The sequence below is a fragment of the Necator americanus genome, chromosome I (assembly GCF_031761385.1).
Source record: "Necator americanus strain Aroian chromosome I, whole genome shotgun sequence".
In the NCBI taxonomy this organism is placed as follows: Eukaryota; Metazoa; Nematoda; class Chromadorea; order Rhabditida; family Ancylostomatidae; genus Necator; species Necator americanus.
The window spans coordinates 11,119,718-11,134,541 of record NC_087371.1 but is presented as its reverse complement, the minus strand read 5'-3'; the positions used below and the strand labels follow the sequence as shown (position 1 = coordinate 11,134,541).

Sequence of the window (14,824 nt, the reverse complement as noted above, 5' to 3'; positions counted from 1 at the left end):
CGCAAGTCAAATATGAAAGACCGGATGTTCGGGATAAAATTATTGAATTACAATGTATAGACTTAAAAAATTTCGCTAATGTCAAAAAAAAACACGAAAAGCACTTCAATAATTTTCTTCCGTAATAAATAAAAATAGAAAAAGTAAGCTGTGACGAAAGCACATTGCAAGCAAAATGTGAGAACAAAATGTTTACTTTTTTTTCGTGAAAATGGAAGGCATTCAATGATAAAAGGAAATATTTGGAAAAAATCTGTCTTTCCGAAACTGGTTCCACGGAGATCGAGATATTTCCCAAGAAAAAGAAAGAATGTTGGCGATAATATTGAAGTAAACATCGTTCCCATATTGTATAGTTTGGGTCATAGAGAACTGCAAAAAATAGCTTACTCGCAGGATAAACACAAAAATTTTTGCAAATACTGTAATACCAATTTGCAGCTCATATAATTGTTGCACATATACTCATGTAATTGTTGAATTGATTATTAAAAAGTGATGAGAAAAAAATCTCTAAAAAAATAAAAGAGCATGTATCGACCAACCACAAGAGATCGAGAACAGCTGTTACCAATTAGCAGTCCGACAAAATTAATTTAAAAAACAGAAGAATGGGAGGAAAGGTGTGAACAAACCGTTCTCAATAAATAACTGTTAGGAAACGAATTAGCGACAGTGAAAAAAAAATTCCCATGGATGCTTAGGATAAGAGTTCAACGTTCACAAAAAAAAAAAGCTGCTTACAAACAAGAGGATGTACTTGGAAAGGACCCTTCTCTTTGTCTCAAACTCCCACTCTAAGGACAAATTCAAAAAATCCACAGAAAGAACATGGTCATAGTCTCGTAAAACACGCGTTCTTGTCATTTTGATAAATGAGTCTTTGTATTGAAGGCGAGGAAAACTGAAAGTGCTCGTTACCCGCGAATAACTTTACGGATCGTGGGGAATCAAGAGAAAATAGATGAACCATTCATTTCAGCGGGAAAATTTGTGGGTTCCTGTGGATCTCAGGTGATTGGCTGGGACAACTGAGACAGATAGTGCGGTGATGGCGGTTGCGGATAAGATGTGCAACAACGCTGTGTAGTTACAACCGATCATTAATCTTCGCCGAATGAGAGCTCGAAGTGTGGAGCTGGACCAGCTCGTCCTCAGGCGAGAATGGGATCTCTCACACTTCTTAATGGCAATGTGAATGTTTCGGAAGTTCCATTGACTGATGCTCCGCCGAAAAATTACAGCACTTTGACCTCACTAAGCACTTTGCAGGGCATTATGGTCGCTACAGTATAGTAATTGTAAAGTCTAAAAAGTTAACCTTCATGGCACTAACTGTGCACATTACGTAAACAAGCGGAAAACAATACTCGTAGCGGTTTTGTGACAGAAAACCACTGCCGACATAATGATTAGTAGTATCTCCTCCAGATCCAACGATTACACTCACAACAAATGTCGTGTCATGTCGGTTGCTCGGTGGTTTGCGGTTGCCGTTGGTCGGGAAATGTTGCAACAATGGCCAGGAAAAAGAGTAGAAGAAGCAACCGGACTCTTTATGATTTTAATGCCATGGCTTGGAAAGAAATTACTGCCAAAAATCTTATTTTCATGTTTTCACGAGTGCCTCCTAGTATTCCTTCACATGATTTCCTTTCCAGAGAGAAAAGTTGTTAGCGACAAGATTCGGGAAAAAATGTTAAGCTTCCGAATACAGTCGTAGATTGAAAAAATATATTTTGTAAGTTGAAAAACATCTATAAAAATGTTAAATGGAACATACAACGTGGATATCTATAGTGAAATAATCTAGAAAAAAATCTAATGCCAAAGAACCGCAAACCCGGAAGTGTTTCTCTGCGTCTCTTCAACCGCACGCTTCCTACTCACCTGTTTTGTCATCTACAGAACACGAGAAATTCTGCGTAATAGAAATTTACCTCTTAAGCGAAAAAAGTAGCTGAAATCAAAAGTGAAAAGAAAAAAGAGAAAGAATGAACGAGGTTATGTAATAAGATTCTCTGGAATCTTCAGATATTAATTATAATATAATAATGTACGAATATTGTTACATTGCAATGGAATTTAACGATTTATCGTTTATTTGGCCGAAAATTATTTTGTTTGTTGCAGTGATTGGAAAAATCCATTGAAAGTTGTGGTGATTATATCAAGAAGTTTTGAGGCACTATATAGAAAATCACGCGAAGAGTTTGACATAATTTCCTAGGATTGGAGAATTGTACTTCCGTAACAACTCGAACTAGCCATTCTCCTCCAGTTTATGCTGGATCAAAGAGATTTTTTTCCATTCCTTAAGGAATAAATGTTTACGTTGAGAAACTCGACTTAGAAATAAACAGTTGAAGCGAAAGAAAGGAAGAGAAAAATGGTAAGGAACAACTTGGATGGAATTGTGTGCAAAATCATTTTAATTTTTAATTTATTTTTTAATTTAATTTTTAATTTGATAGCTATTCAGGAAATGGAAATCCAGGATTTCCATTGATAGCAACGATTGCTAACAATGTTAGCCGTAATAGAGACTGTTTACAGTTCTGGCTCACGCTTCAGATTGACAATCGACAAGTTGCAGTCATTATCCCGAGATTGAAGGAAGGTCGAACTTTCACGCTTCTGAAAGATTGCTAACAATTCTCTTTTTGGTATATTTATTTCTATTGTTTATTTATTTCGATGTTCAATCCAGCCAGTTCGGTATCCTCGCGATTTTTTTAATGTTTTAACTAGGACGTACGAAGCATAATCAGATTTAGTTGATGCTTCTGCCATAACCTTTGGTTCCTCGAAACCAATTGTCGGATTGTACAATTGTCCGAAACGGAACGTCAAAAAGTTGTTTCCCTCAGCGCTAAAGTAATTATTACCTAACCTCAAACTTCCCCTTTATCTTGCTTACCGTAACTCAACCGCTAAGGAACATAGGAAAAATGATAAGAGTTGGCAACGGAGCTGAAATTTTCAAAACAACACTAAGAATAAGAAAAGTCAGCGCTCCATATTTTAAAGCATATTTTAAAGAATATTTCGGAGATATGTCAGCTATTTAGAGGAAAGAAGATTTCTTCGCTTCTTTGTTTCCACTTTCTCGGCATTGGAGTTGGAGGTCAGAAACTTGTCATCCATTAGCTTTTATTTCATTTTTATATTTTGTTATTTGTTTTCCTTGACATTTATTGATCAACTCTGATTGGCCATTTATATTTCACTACTAATGATAGACCTATACAACTACTAAATAGCATTACAATAACAACCAGTCAGGGTGTTGTTTGTTTCAAAACAGCACAGTTGCTTTCTCTTGGTCAACATTTACAATTCCCTGGTAGTGTATAGTTAGAAATTTCGTTATTGATTGCTTTGGTCAAATATCCAACACTTCTGCGTTTACAAGAACTCTCTGAACTCTTTGAACAATCACGCTTCATATGAGATGCTTGTGCACTTTTTTCTGTCCGGAAACATTTGTTGCTTCAGGAAAAGCCTCTCAGAAGAAGGCATCGGTGTCCTAATGGTGTCAAAAACGAACCTTCTTCTTTTTTCGACTACAGTGCTCTCTTGGATTACAGTAGTAACATCCGTTGACTGCAGCAAAGCTCCAAGTGAAGCGTTACGTACCGTGTGTCAGCAGCTGCAACGATGGGATGATGGGGCAAGGGTGAACGAATTTTCTCGTGTAAATTCTAAAAGTTACCCAAAAAATCATCACGGGTTTGGAAACGTTGTAGAAAACGCCAGCACCGACGTCGGTGAAACCGCCCTCAATTGGCGGGAAAATTCAGCTTGCCGCCGATTTTGCGCCGATAGCCAGTAACATGTACCAATGCATGGATATCGCTTGTTTATGCGTGTTTTTCAGAGGTAAACGAAGAATTAACATTGTTCAGAGGTGTCAAAAAAGTGATCCCTGATTCAGGTACCGGCGGTAATTCCTGCACAGTACAAGGTCGTGCTCTACGGAAAGCGTTGCGCAAGGAGTATCGACAGTTGAGCGACGATGAACGCAACCGGGTCAATGCTGCTTTCAGAGCCATCAAAAACAGGTATTTATCTTGAATGGTCAAAATTTCAGCAATGTATAGTTTTTTTATTGGAATTCTTTAATTTGCATGATGTTATAAATAAAGTGGATTCCAAGTATAGTCGGCATCAAATATGATCGAGGAGAAGGTGGCGATGCGTCTCTGATTAAGCCAGAGAGAAGGGAGAACGAGAATGCGGAGAAAGCGCAAGCTTTGTGGCGGACACGTCGCGGTCACCTAGTTGAGGGTATTCAGCGCCAACTAAATCTACTAAACTAAGCCAGCTTGGTCCGGGCGATGCATGATCGCCGCGTGTGGTTGTCGGTGCGATCCAACACTCTGTCCAGCTATGCATCACAATGGTTCTTTGCACTTCTTTTTTATGAGTCTTTATGGCAGGTTAATCACGACCCACGTGGAGAGAAAGGCGGTCCTGGGGCGCTGCGTCGGCACCGCTTCCCGCTATTTCACTTCATTCTCTCAAATAGCTAGGTCAAAACGGCATGAAGCAGAGACAGTTGCATAAGCGGCTGAAGCGGCGCGGTGGAGCGTAGCGGTTAGGGTCGTGTAAGGACCCTCGCTACCGCCACCCATCTCTGCAGTTGGCTACGGTCCCACCTCTGTCCAGCCACCCCGATTCCAACCGCTGTCTCCACCGCACCGCTTCGAGCGCAGCCGCATGCGCAGCTGTCCGTGCTTTGCAGCAAACATTTGCTATCCCTGTTTGCGTGAGTACTTTCAATCGCGTACGCAGCGTCTCTCAAGGCGCTTCGGTAGAGCGTGGTGGGACCCTTGCTCCGGCACCGCCCATCGCTGCAGTTTACGGTCCCACCTCTGTTCCAACTGCTTCATCCACCGCAGCGTTTCGAGCGCGGACGCAAATGCACCGCAACTCGTGATTCATGTCGTTTTGACCCGACTATGCTTGTGGTTCTATGAAACTTTCTTTTTTTTTTGCCTTCTTTGCTGCTGTCATGCTATGAGCCACGGCAGGCAGTTAATAGCAGCGATTATCTAGTGTCAACCCACTCGACTATAGATTTTTCCCGGTTCAGGTTATTTGACACATGGATTTTTTAGTGGCGAATACGACCGACTAGCCACAATCCACGCGCAGTTCGCGAGCAGCGGTGGTGCTCATTCGGGACCAGCGTTTCTACCATGGCACAGAGAGTACATGAAAAGGTACGCAGCTGTCAACACTTCTTGTGGCATTGATTTGGGAACTGATTTCGAACTAAAAGTCGTTGTGACTGCGTGGATCTTCCTTATATGCACATCTGAGTCCCATCCTAAATACTTTTTTCTACTGGCGAACCCGAGTTTTAGGGTCGAAATAGCCCTGCGTCAAGTGGACCCCGAACTAGCGCTGCCGTATTGGGACTCTACTCTGGACGAGAACATGCCGAATTCGAAAGATTCAGTTATTTGGACGAATGAATTTATGGGAGAAACGGCAGGCGGAAGCGTATCAGGTGGACCATTCAGAAACTGGAGAACGTTGGAGGTGAAACGAATTTGCAGAGAACTGTTTGTAATAAATTTCTGTTCGTCTTCTAGGGTCGTCCGGAAATTCGACGTGATGTTGGTGGGAAAGGGAAATGTTTCTCGGAGGATGAGATTCAGTTTCTGATGGGTCAAACAGACATCAGTCAAGTACTCTCCTTTACGTCACCTAAACAGGTTTACTTTTGTTGTTTAGAATCTGTAGAGGTTACAACAGCAAAGAAGCTTCATGATCGTAAAAAGGCTCATACCCTATTGATTCAGAGGAATTTTGTCATAACAAAAATAAATGTGAGTAAGAAAGCCATTACGTAATGTTTCTTTCACTAATGATTGACTTACCAGCCCATCGATTTCTATAGTAGGGTTAAAGGCATCACCCCACGAATCTGAGGTGGTGCAGATTTCAGGTGGAGTATTCGTATACGGGATGGGAGACTACGGAGAGGGAGGTGATTCCGTCCATTTATTGCTAATTGCCGTAAAAAACGGCCCGGAAGATGCGGCGCCGCACAAGACTGGCGCGTTCCAATCGAACCTCTTGTACAAAATGGTGCGCCAAAACGAATGAAGCCGTATCTTCCGAGCCGATTTTTACGGCAATTAGGAAGAAATGGACGGAATCACCCTCCTCTTCGTAGTCTCCCATCCTTTATACGAATACTCCACCTGAAATCTGCACCGCCTCAGATTCGTGGGGTGATGCCTTTAAGATGACTTGAAGCTGGGTGCAGTTGCGTAAGCGGCCGCGTTTGAAGCAGCGCGGTTGTGGGCGATTCGGACTGCATAGATGAGCGGAACTAGCTAGGGTCTCATCACCGTCCCAACCGTTAGCTTCACTGCGGGGCTTCGAGCGCGGCTAAAAAAACATTGAGTTTCAGGTCCAGCTATAGGCTTCTGGTTTTATGTGTTAGGGTTTTACTTCCTCAGCAAAGTTTATTTCTTAGAACACCAAATACTAGAATCGTAGTCTTCACTGTTACTTACCTTGAGTTCTATATTCATAGGTTTCCACTTAGAACGAGCGTACAGTGCATTTATTACATGATTAGAGCGCACAGTTTAGGATTCCTTATTAAGCGCAGTCATTATTTGTCGTGTTTCTCTCGAGAAATAAGAAATGTTCGGATGCAAAAGTAGCCATCGATTCACGTGGAGCTGCTATATAAAAGTTTTCTGAAAACGGGCTAAGCAACAAGTTGCAGGAATGTTTTGCTCCCTTATCAATTTTTTGCGTCTTTCTCATTTATTCAATGGATGTTTCTTATGTTTATTTATTTAAGACATGCCCGTTTCAACCAAACTTCAATGTTATTGAATACACTCATGGAAATCCACATATCTACGTTGGTGGTGAAATGTACGATCAAGCAACTGCTGGGAACGATCCTATCTTCTACATGCATCATTCGTTCGTCGACTATATCTGGGAAATGTGGAGGCAGAATAAACAGGTTCCAAAAGTTCAAAAAAGAACCAAAGGTTCCGATAAACTGTGTCACATTGTCCTATAATTTATTGACTTTCTTGCATAACTCATACGACCAGTGAATACTGTCTTTTCAAGACTTTATTACTATTTCTCTTTCCAAATTTTTTGAAAATAACTAGCAGTTCATGGAGTTCGTTGATTGATGAGGTTCCAGTCTCGAGCGGATCGTGAACGTGCATGGCCTGTGGATAATGAGCAATGCTCTAGTCAACATCACTTCAGTAACGCTTTCATGCGTCCATTTCCACCAATGAGAAATGCGGATGGATTGTCGAATATGTATACAGGTGAGGAACTTAAAATCACGTGATGCGATTTTGTGTTGGATTCGCATCGTTGCAGACAACATGTACTCGTACTCGCCAAGGCCTAGCTGTTCGATGGGGAATGACTGTGGATCGAAGTTGATCATCGTGATTTCTACTACCTTATAACAAATAGAACCAGTACAAAATATTTCTAGATATTTGTATTGCGATCGATCACATGGTCAGCCGAGATGTGCTTCAAAAATCAGGCCAGGGGGCAGCTGCGCAGGACTTACTAACGGTTTCTTAAAATGTTCACCTTTTTGTGAAAATCTCTTCTTCCTCTGCAGTGGGAATCAGATATAAATGTCCTGAACTAATATACATGATCAGAAATTTTATTCTCAGGGGAAAATGCGTGTTACAACGGGAAATGTGTAGGTGAACGTTGTGTCGCCGGGGACAATCAAGCCACACCTCCACCACCAATCACTCCCTCGAAGCCGGTGGTAGTCATTCAGGTTGGTTCGTCCAGAACCGTCAGTTAATTTGCACTGGTCTTTGAAAAACTTTTTGACAATATTAGTTTGCATGTCGATGTGTTGTTGATGTGTGCGTTATGCTAGAAAGATTAGTTTTCATCGAATGAGCAAGATCGACACAAAGACATTTTACGTAATACTTCTTTCAAGCAAACATGCTTCAATGAACATGAATGCTGTTCATACTGGGCGAGTATCGGAGAATGTCCAAAGAACTATATCTACATGAGCGGATGGTGCAAAGCCTCATGTAAAGTATGCCAGCCAAATTATGACTTGAATAATGGTGAGTGAACAAAGCTGAACATTTACTTCACACAATTCTGTGTTTTCTCCCAAAAACAATGGTTTTCAACAACAAAGGCCACCACAGCGCATCGCAGTCGGCACGCTCGAAAAAACTAAAACACTTTACTTCTTCAGAGTGCTTAGATCGTCACGCTAACTGTGCCACTTGGGCGAGAAGCGGCGAATGCAACAAAAATCCGCTCTGGATGTCAGAAAACTGCCGAAGTGCCTGTGGCAAATGCGGGATAGCCAGATCTGTGATTTGTGCTGGGGGAGGCGGAGGGAATCAGGGGATACAAGGTTTGTTCAGTGATCCCAAAAGTTTCTTTCTCAATTGTTCTCTTTCCTTTTAGTGCAAACTACTCAAGCACCTACACAACGTCCACTTCAAAATATGGGTGGTAAGTTTGAAGCATTTTATGCCTTGCTATATTTCTTAATAGCAAAAAAAGTAAGCTGTTCTGCCACGGACTGGTTAGGGACATTTATGGGTTTGCAATTTCTGTTTCTGTCACTAACATTTAACTCTTGTAATGATAGTTTTTTTCCTGAATTAGGTCCACAATCGAACTGCAACTCTCCCATGTGCTACAACGAGAATCAGTGTTGTCCGTATTGGGCTTTTCTGGTAAGCGAATATGAAGAGATAAACTTAAACTCATATTCTGTGCAGAATTGACAGAGAATTCCAAACAAGCTGAATAAGACAATATTACAGAAGTAATTCGAATAACTCGAACTTGTTTTCGAAAGAATTGAAAGAAAATAATGTCTTTTTCACTCTTCATCTTCTTTTTACCTTTCGTTTTACCGTCAGTCACTAGTGAACTTCTGAAGATCCCCTTTTATTTCGATTCTTCGTTCGAACTCTAATGATAATTGTAATGTAATGAAAGTTATGTAATGAGTAATAACAACAACTATTTGTGCCGTATATCTCTCCTCAAAAACCTCTGATTGAACTTTCTCCATATACCTTTGTGTAAATAGAAGAGATGTTTTGCTGTCAGTTCTGAAGCACGCAAGGAGAGTCTGACCTTTATTCTTATTCTAGGGTAACTGTAGAACAAATCCTGGATTCATGCTTTGTCAGTGCCGCGTCAGTTGTCAGCAGTGCCAACCGAACTACCGCTATGGAGGTGGCTGACTGTATCCAATTAATTTCTCAGTACTAGCTGTTCAGCAGTTGCAACTTTTAGATTGCGCTGATTATCACAACGATTGCTACAAATGGTCTCGATTAGGTGAATGTTTTAAGAACAAATGGATGTTGGAGAATTGCCGTAGATCGTGTAATTCCTGTGTGAGCAAGTAAGTTTGGTTGATATTTTGCCTGAGGACCGACTTTTTCTCCTCCTACTGCACATCTTTCAGTGACATTTTGCGCCAACGTTGTCCTCAAAGAGTCGCTCGTACAGCCCACTTAATGTTGATTGGAATGTGATGTTGATGTTTAAGATATGTACATTTTATTTGTAAATATCCAAGTAATCAATAACAAGTTCTTCACCGCTATCACCTTTGGCCAGTGTCCAATATTTCGAACGTTTTGTGGATTCAATGGCTGTTTGATTACATAGTTCGACAAGTTTACATACTCTCATACCGGCACTGAAAATCGGTGACACAAAATTCGACGGAAATTTTTGAATTTTTTGAAACTATAGGCATCACTTCGTACCGTATGCAATTTTGACTGTGTGCTAACTCCAGCAGTGTACCAATGCCTTTTCCACGGTGCTCTTCGAACACAAAGTGATGATTCAACCAGCCGAGCGGTTCCAACATATAAAAACCGACCATTCGGCCATCTTTTCGAACGCATACGGAGGGAAAGCGGCGGATTTTTTCCCTATAACTATGGTATTTGGTTGAAAAACACCTATAGATTACTCATAGTCTCTATCGAAGTTCAAATTCCATTGCACCTTCTGAGTGTGTTTGATTTCATCGGCATTTCTAGTTTTTCTCTCACTTTTTGCATCTGTGCACTTGCTACTGGCATTGAATCTTCATATCGTCCACATTCCTACTTTTTAGATCCCTGCTTTGCAGAAATTAAACGCTTCATTGCACAAACACTTATATCCTGTTTCTTCTTCATATGATATCCGCGCAGTCTTACGAGAAGAGTTCTTCCGTTGTCGCTGACTCACCATAGTTACACATTAAAACATTGATCTTCCATCCAATTACTGCCAATGTTTTGTAAAAGTCACTCTCACTCGCCCATTTATGCGGTTTGGATGTTTTGTTTTTTACATAGTGGATATCTGGGTTCTTTAATCGAAAATTCACGAATGAATGACCAAAAATCGCTGAAGTTGTTTTAATCAAGGTAGAAAAATGGGCTTAGACTTTTTTTCATCTCTTTAAAGGCATCACCCCACGAATCTGAGGTGGTACGGATTTCAGGTGGAGTATTCTTATACAGAATGGTAGATTATGGAAAGGAGGGTGATTCCGTCTATTTCTTCCTGATTGCCGTAAAAACGGCCCGGAAGATGCTGCGCGTGCACAAGACTGGCGCGCTCCAATCGAACTCGTTGTAGAAAATAGCGCGCCGGAACGCCCGAAGCCGTATCTTCCGGGCCGTTTTTTACGGCAATTAGGAAGAAATGGACGGAATCACCCCCCTCTCCATAATCTACTATCCTGTATACGAATACTCCACCTGAAATCCGTACCACCTCAGATTCGTGGGGTGATGCCTTTAATCGTAAGCCGTATGCAAAAGTACGTTTACAACACACAATAAGTTATGTTCCCCTTTTAATCAGCACTGTGAACTTGAGAATTGAGAAAGTTCCATTCAAGGGAGTAAAATCTGACGAATACTAGCGAAATGATATTGCGAGCGTATATTGCGTACTGCTTAGTTTCTTTGAACTATTTCTATTGTAATGCGTAGCGAATGCGCAAGTGAGGTCCATTTACGACATATTACTGTGCTCATATGTATATAGGTGACACTTACACCCAAATCTTGTCGTTCCTCTCCGCTATCGCTTTACGCTTGTACTCGTTCCTTATCGCCAAGTACTACTAGAAATAAATGCGTGCTCAAAGAGAGAACCTTGTCAATTCGAGACCACCATCAGCGCCATATCTCCACGTGCCAGTCATACAACGTGCTTCCTCCTCCAAATTAGGTGTACCTAAAGAAAAGCGTAGGCAACTGAGCGAGAAGCATAAAATGCACTCTGCGTGTCTGACATATCCTTAAAAGCATCACCCCACGAATCTGGGGTGGTGCGAGTTACAGGTGGGTTATGCCCATACGGAGTCGTAGATTATGGAAAGAAGGGTGATTTCGTCTATTTCTTCCTAATTGCTGTAAAAAAACGGCCCGGAAGACACGACTTCGAGCGTTCCGGTGCGCTATTTTCTACAACGAGTTCGATTGGAGTGCGCCAGCCTTGTGCAATCGTCGCATCCCAGATTCGTGGGGTGGTGCCTTTAAACTCACCAATCGTATAGCCTTCAGGTAGCTGCAATCGTTTTTGAATGAGATTTTTCATTTGCTCATCGGTCATGTAGAAAAGGTAGCATGGATAGTTACGTTTATCGATTTCGCTGTCAATCCTCGACAGATAAGAAAAGATCTAAACACTGGAATACTTTAAGTCATTACTGCTACGTAGGTATGGTTGGATCAAAGTAACATTAAAATCGGTGCAGCTCCGTAAACGGCTGAACTCAGAGCCACGCGGATGGGCAAGTGTTCGGGATCGAGGTGGGACCATCGCGAAATGCGGCGATGGGTGGTGCTAGCAAAGGTCCCACCTCCATCCCAACCACTCGCTCTTTCGCTCCGACGCAGCAGCTTACGCGACGGCGCCGAGTTTCACGTCGTTTTGATCCGACCATATAAGGCCACTCGTACACCTGTACTGGGCCAACTTCTCAGTCTTCAATTAAAATCCACATTGAAACATGGATTGTTCTGCTGGAAGGATAAATTTGCTCTACGAACTACAGGATCTTTTACTTCTATGATATCGCTTTGTTCTTTTAATTACGCTTCAACTATGTCTATAGCAAGAGAAATGTTATAGTGATATTTCGAAATAAAAATTTCTAGGTGATCAGTCTTCAAACTCATTCAATTGATTATCTACCCGAAATGAGTTATAGATATAGCTAACTCAGTTTAGATGGATCCTCAGCTAGTATTGAAAGTAGTTTTTCAAAACAATAGTGGTATGAGAACTAGATACGCTATGAAAGATCGTGGAATTCTACTTTTGTTTAAAAAGGTCTCCATGGTTCCAGTTTTTGAGAAGAAAACACTGTCCAACAATCGATCAACATCTTCCTACGACATTCTCACATGTCATGTGCGTGCACTTTAGGAGAGGTTTCGTACGTTTGTCACTGAAAACATCCCGTCCTTTCCGATTTGATTTGATTATTGTTGACCGGTTCCCTTACCATGGAGAACGGTTTTGTTTAAACTTTGATTTTTTTCTGAATGTAATAAAAGAAGAACACAATTCTATTGTCTTTTGACTTTTTACAGAGACATAGGGGGGTGAAGGTGAACCCAATTAGCGACTTACCGACGTGGTGATCTTTTCTTCGGCCACTATCAAAGGTAACCGAGAACGTGCGAACAAATCGTGAATGTTCTCGAATTCTTCGAATGCTTTGAGAAAATCCGCTTCATTGTAAGTGCCTTCGTATGTGAAAATGGGCGTGTCCCTGGAATATCGCCAGATTTTTTTTTGCGTTTGTGAACAAACATTTCAACATTCACTTGTGAATTTTAATTTTCCTTAATAGGGGAACCAAAATTGACGAGTGAATACCAGGGTCTTTAAAAATCCCTGAAAATTTGTTGAACAGCGTAAAAAAGTGATTTAAGTGAAGGACGTAAAAAAGCTGAAGGAATTAAAACTTAGAATGCGACATATTTTTACAATGTTTCGGGAGCAAAGCAAACATGTAGATTTACTCGAATCGTAGCTTATCTTATTTTGTCACCTTTGCCGTGGCAGTACGAATATATTAAAAATGAATTTTGGATATGATTAATCTCTTCCTATGAATAAATAATGAGAGAGTGTAGTTTTCATTGCCTTATTTTGTACTCGATATGAAATAAGCGGCTTTAATTGAATAAATAAGTAATAATTTGCATCGCGAATGCAAAATTATTCAAAGATAGTGAGAATTCTGATGACGGAAAAGAAAAAAACTACTCTAGCATCTGTTCAGGCTGTTGATATACTGGTTAAATGTAATAGAAGAATAACAATAATGAATATAATACTACAAATAGTATAATAACGTATGGTATAATAAGGATAATAGGACTCGCACGATTAGAAAATATTTAATTTGTGCTGAAGTAAAGTGCTATTCGGGTATTCCTAGTATCAGAAAAATCTTGCGCTAGGCTACTGAACAAACTAGGCAAGCATTAAAAATTTGGCAAGGACCCACTTGGAGAGCTTGTTCCGAAGATGCCCTAACCAATACGTGGTTCCGTTGATCTCTTCTGAATACAGTGATAATTTCGAGGACGGAAATGTGTGGCGAATTTCGAATTTGATCGGATGATAGAATAACAAATGTCTGGGTTTAAGTCTGAAGCATTCCGCTGCCTTTTGCAAACACTCCTTTGTCAGATGTTGCTGGAGGCCGGTCGCTACGCGAACTGCGCTGGAAATATCGCACTGGGAGGCACATAGTGAAGCAAAGAGCTACAACTAGAGGTTAAAATTCCTAAGGATTTACCTCTGTGACATTGTTCGGCGATTTAGAACGATACACCGTTGTTGTTGACCGACCCTCTTACACCACTAACACTTAGTTCGGTTCGATCCGTACCGGTTTCGCAGTCCTATGATAGATGAAAAAGGATCAAATGTGCGGTAAACAAACAAAAACACTCCAATAAATCTCTAATTATGAAGTGTTAGGGTAGAGCTGAACCATTTAGGCGAAGTGAAAACCTGGTTGCAATTTTTCTAAAAGTGATTTACAGTACAATTAGGGTCTGCTCAAAACATAGAACAAATATGTGGAAAACTAGATCCAAGATTTAGAGTCTAATCAATAACGAAGTGTAAAAATGAGAGATTCGCCTTTGTAAAGGGCAATGTTTACTCAAAATGCCTTTTTATATCACATCACGCAACTAATGTGCGCCTGACAGGGAATGTTTTCTTTCCCCAGTTGATGCACTTTTTCTTGATTTGGATACTGAAATATGGCGTGGAAACAGAAACGAATCCATGCTTCCAAGTAAAAAAAAATTAGTTACGCTGGCCATAAATCTGGAACCGTTGCTTCCAAAACCCAAACGTGTACCGGTCTGCTTCAAAGAATCTGATTTTCTGTTGAATAGCATCGTATAAATGGAATAGAAGCTGATGATAAAGAAAAAAACGACGCTAGCTCAATCATTCATTTGGAATTCTCTCCACAGGCTTAAATGCAATGTATCACGAAATTCATGTAGTGTGGAAACCTGATGGAAGATATAGAGTTCGGTGTGTAGATTACGCTTATGAGCGTGCTCACTCTCAATTCTCCTTAATCGTCCTAAAAACAGCGTGGGAACGGCGTTTTGTCCTTACGAGGTACGTTGGAACGCACCCTTTGCTCATGCTTCGGACCCATCAGTAGCTTACTAATTGAATTTACTTGAATAGGAGAATGAAGAGCATCATTAATCTCGACCGCTCGCTCGCGGCG

The 14,824-nt window shown here is 40.8% G+C and overlaps 2 protein-coding genes across 2 annotated transcripts; one reads left to right on the top strand and one right to left on the bottom strand.

The window, feature by feature from the left end:
• Nucleotides 1-1,164: 1,164 nt before the first annotated feature.
• RB195_005139 (uncharacterized protein) lies at nucleotides 1,165-9,563 on the top strand (the record flags this gene model as incomplete). Its single annotated transcript, XM_064177454.1, has 18 exons — nucleotides 3,533-3,679; nucleotides 3,750-3,882; nucleotides 3,938-4,064; nucleotides 5,124-5,228; nucleotides 5,373-5,550; nucleotides 5,604-5,726; nucleotides 6,833-7,003; nucleotides 7,196-7,328; nucleotides 7,384-7,444; nucleotides 7,505-7,590; nucleotides 7,698-7,810; nucleotides 7,982-8,117; nucleotides 8,255-8,419; nucleotides 8,473-8,520; nucleotides 8,677-8,747; nucleotides 9,174-9,258; nucleotides 9,319-9,430; nucleotides 9,494-9,563. The coding sequence occupies 18 exons, from the start codon at nucleotides 3,533-3,535 to the stop codon at nucleotides 9,561-9,563; spliced, it is 2,064 nt and encodes a 687-aa protein (XP_064034579.1).
• A 25-nt stretch (nucleotides 9,564-9,588) lies between these two features.
• On the bottom strand, nucleotides 9,589-13,872 carry RB195_005138 (uncharacterized protein; the record flags this gene model as incomplete). The annotated part of the gene is made up of 7 exons (XM_064177453.1): nucleotides 9,589-9,730; nucleotides 9,801-9,971; nucleotides 11,196-11,277; nucleotides 11,589-11,724; nucleotides 12,682-12,823; nucleotides 13,568-13,786; nucleotides 13,862-13,872. The coding sequence occupies 7 exons, from the start codon at nucleotides 13,870-13,872 to the stop codon at nucleotides 9,589-9,591; spliced, it is 903 nt and encodes a 300-aa protein (XP_064034578.1).
• Nucleotides 13,873-14,824: the final 952 nt, after the last annotated feature.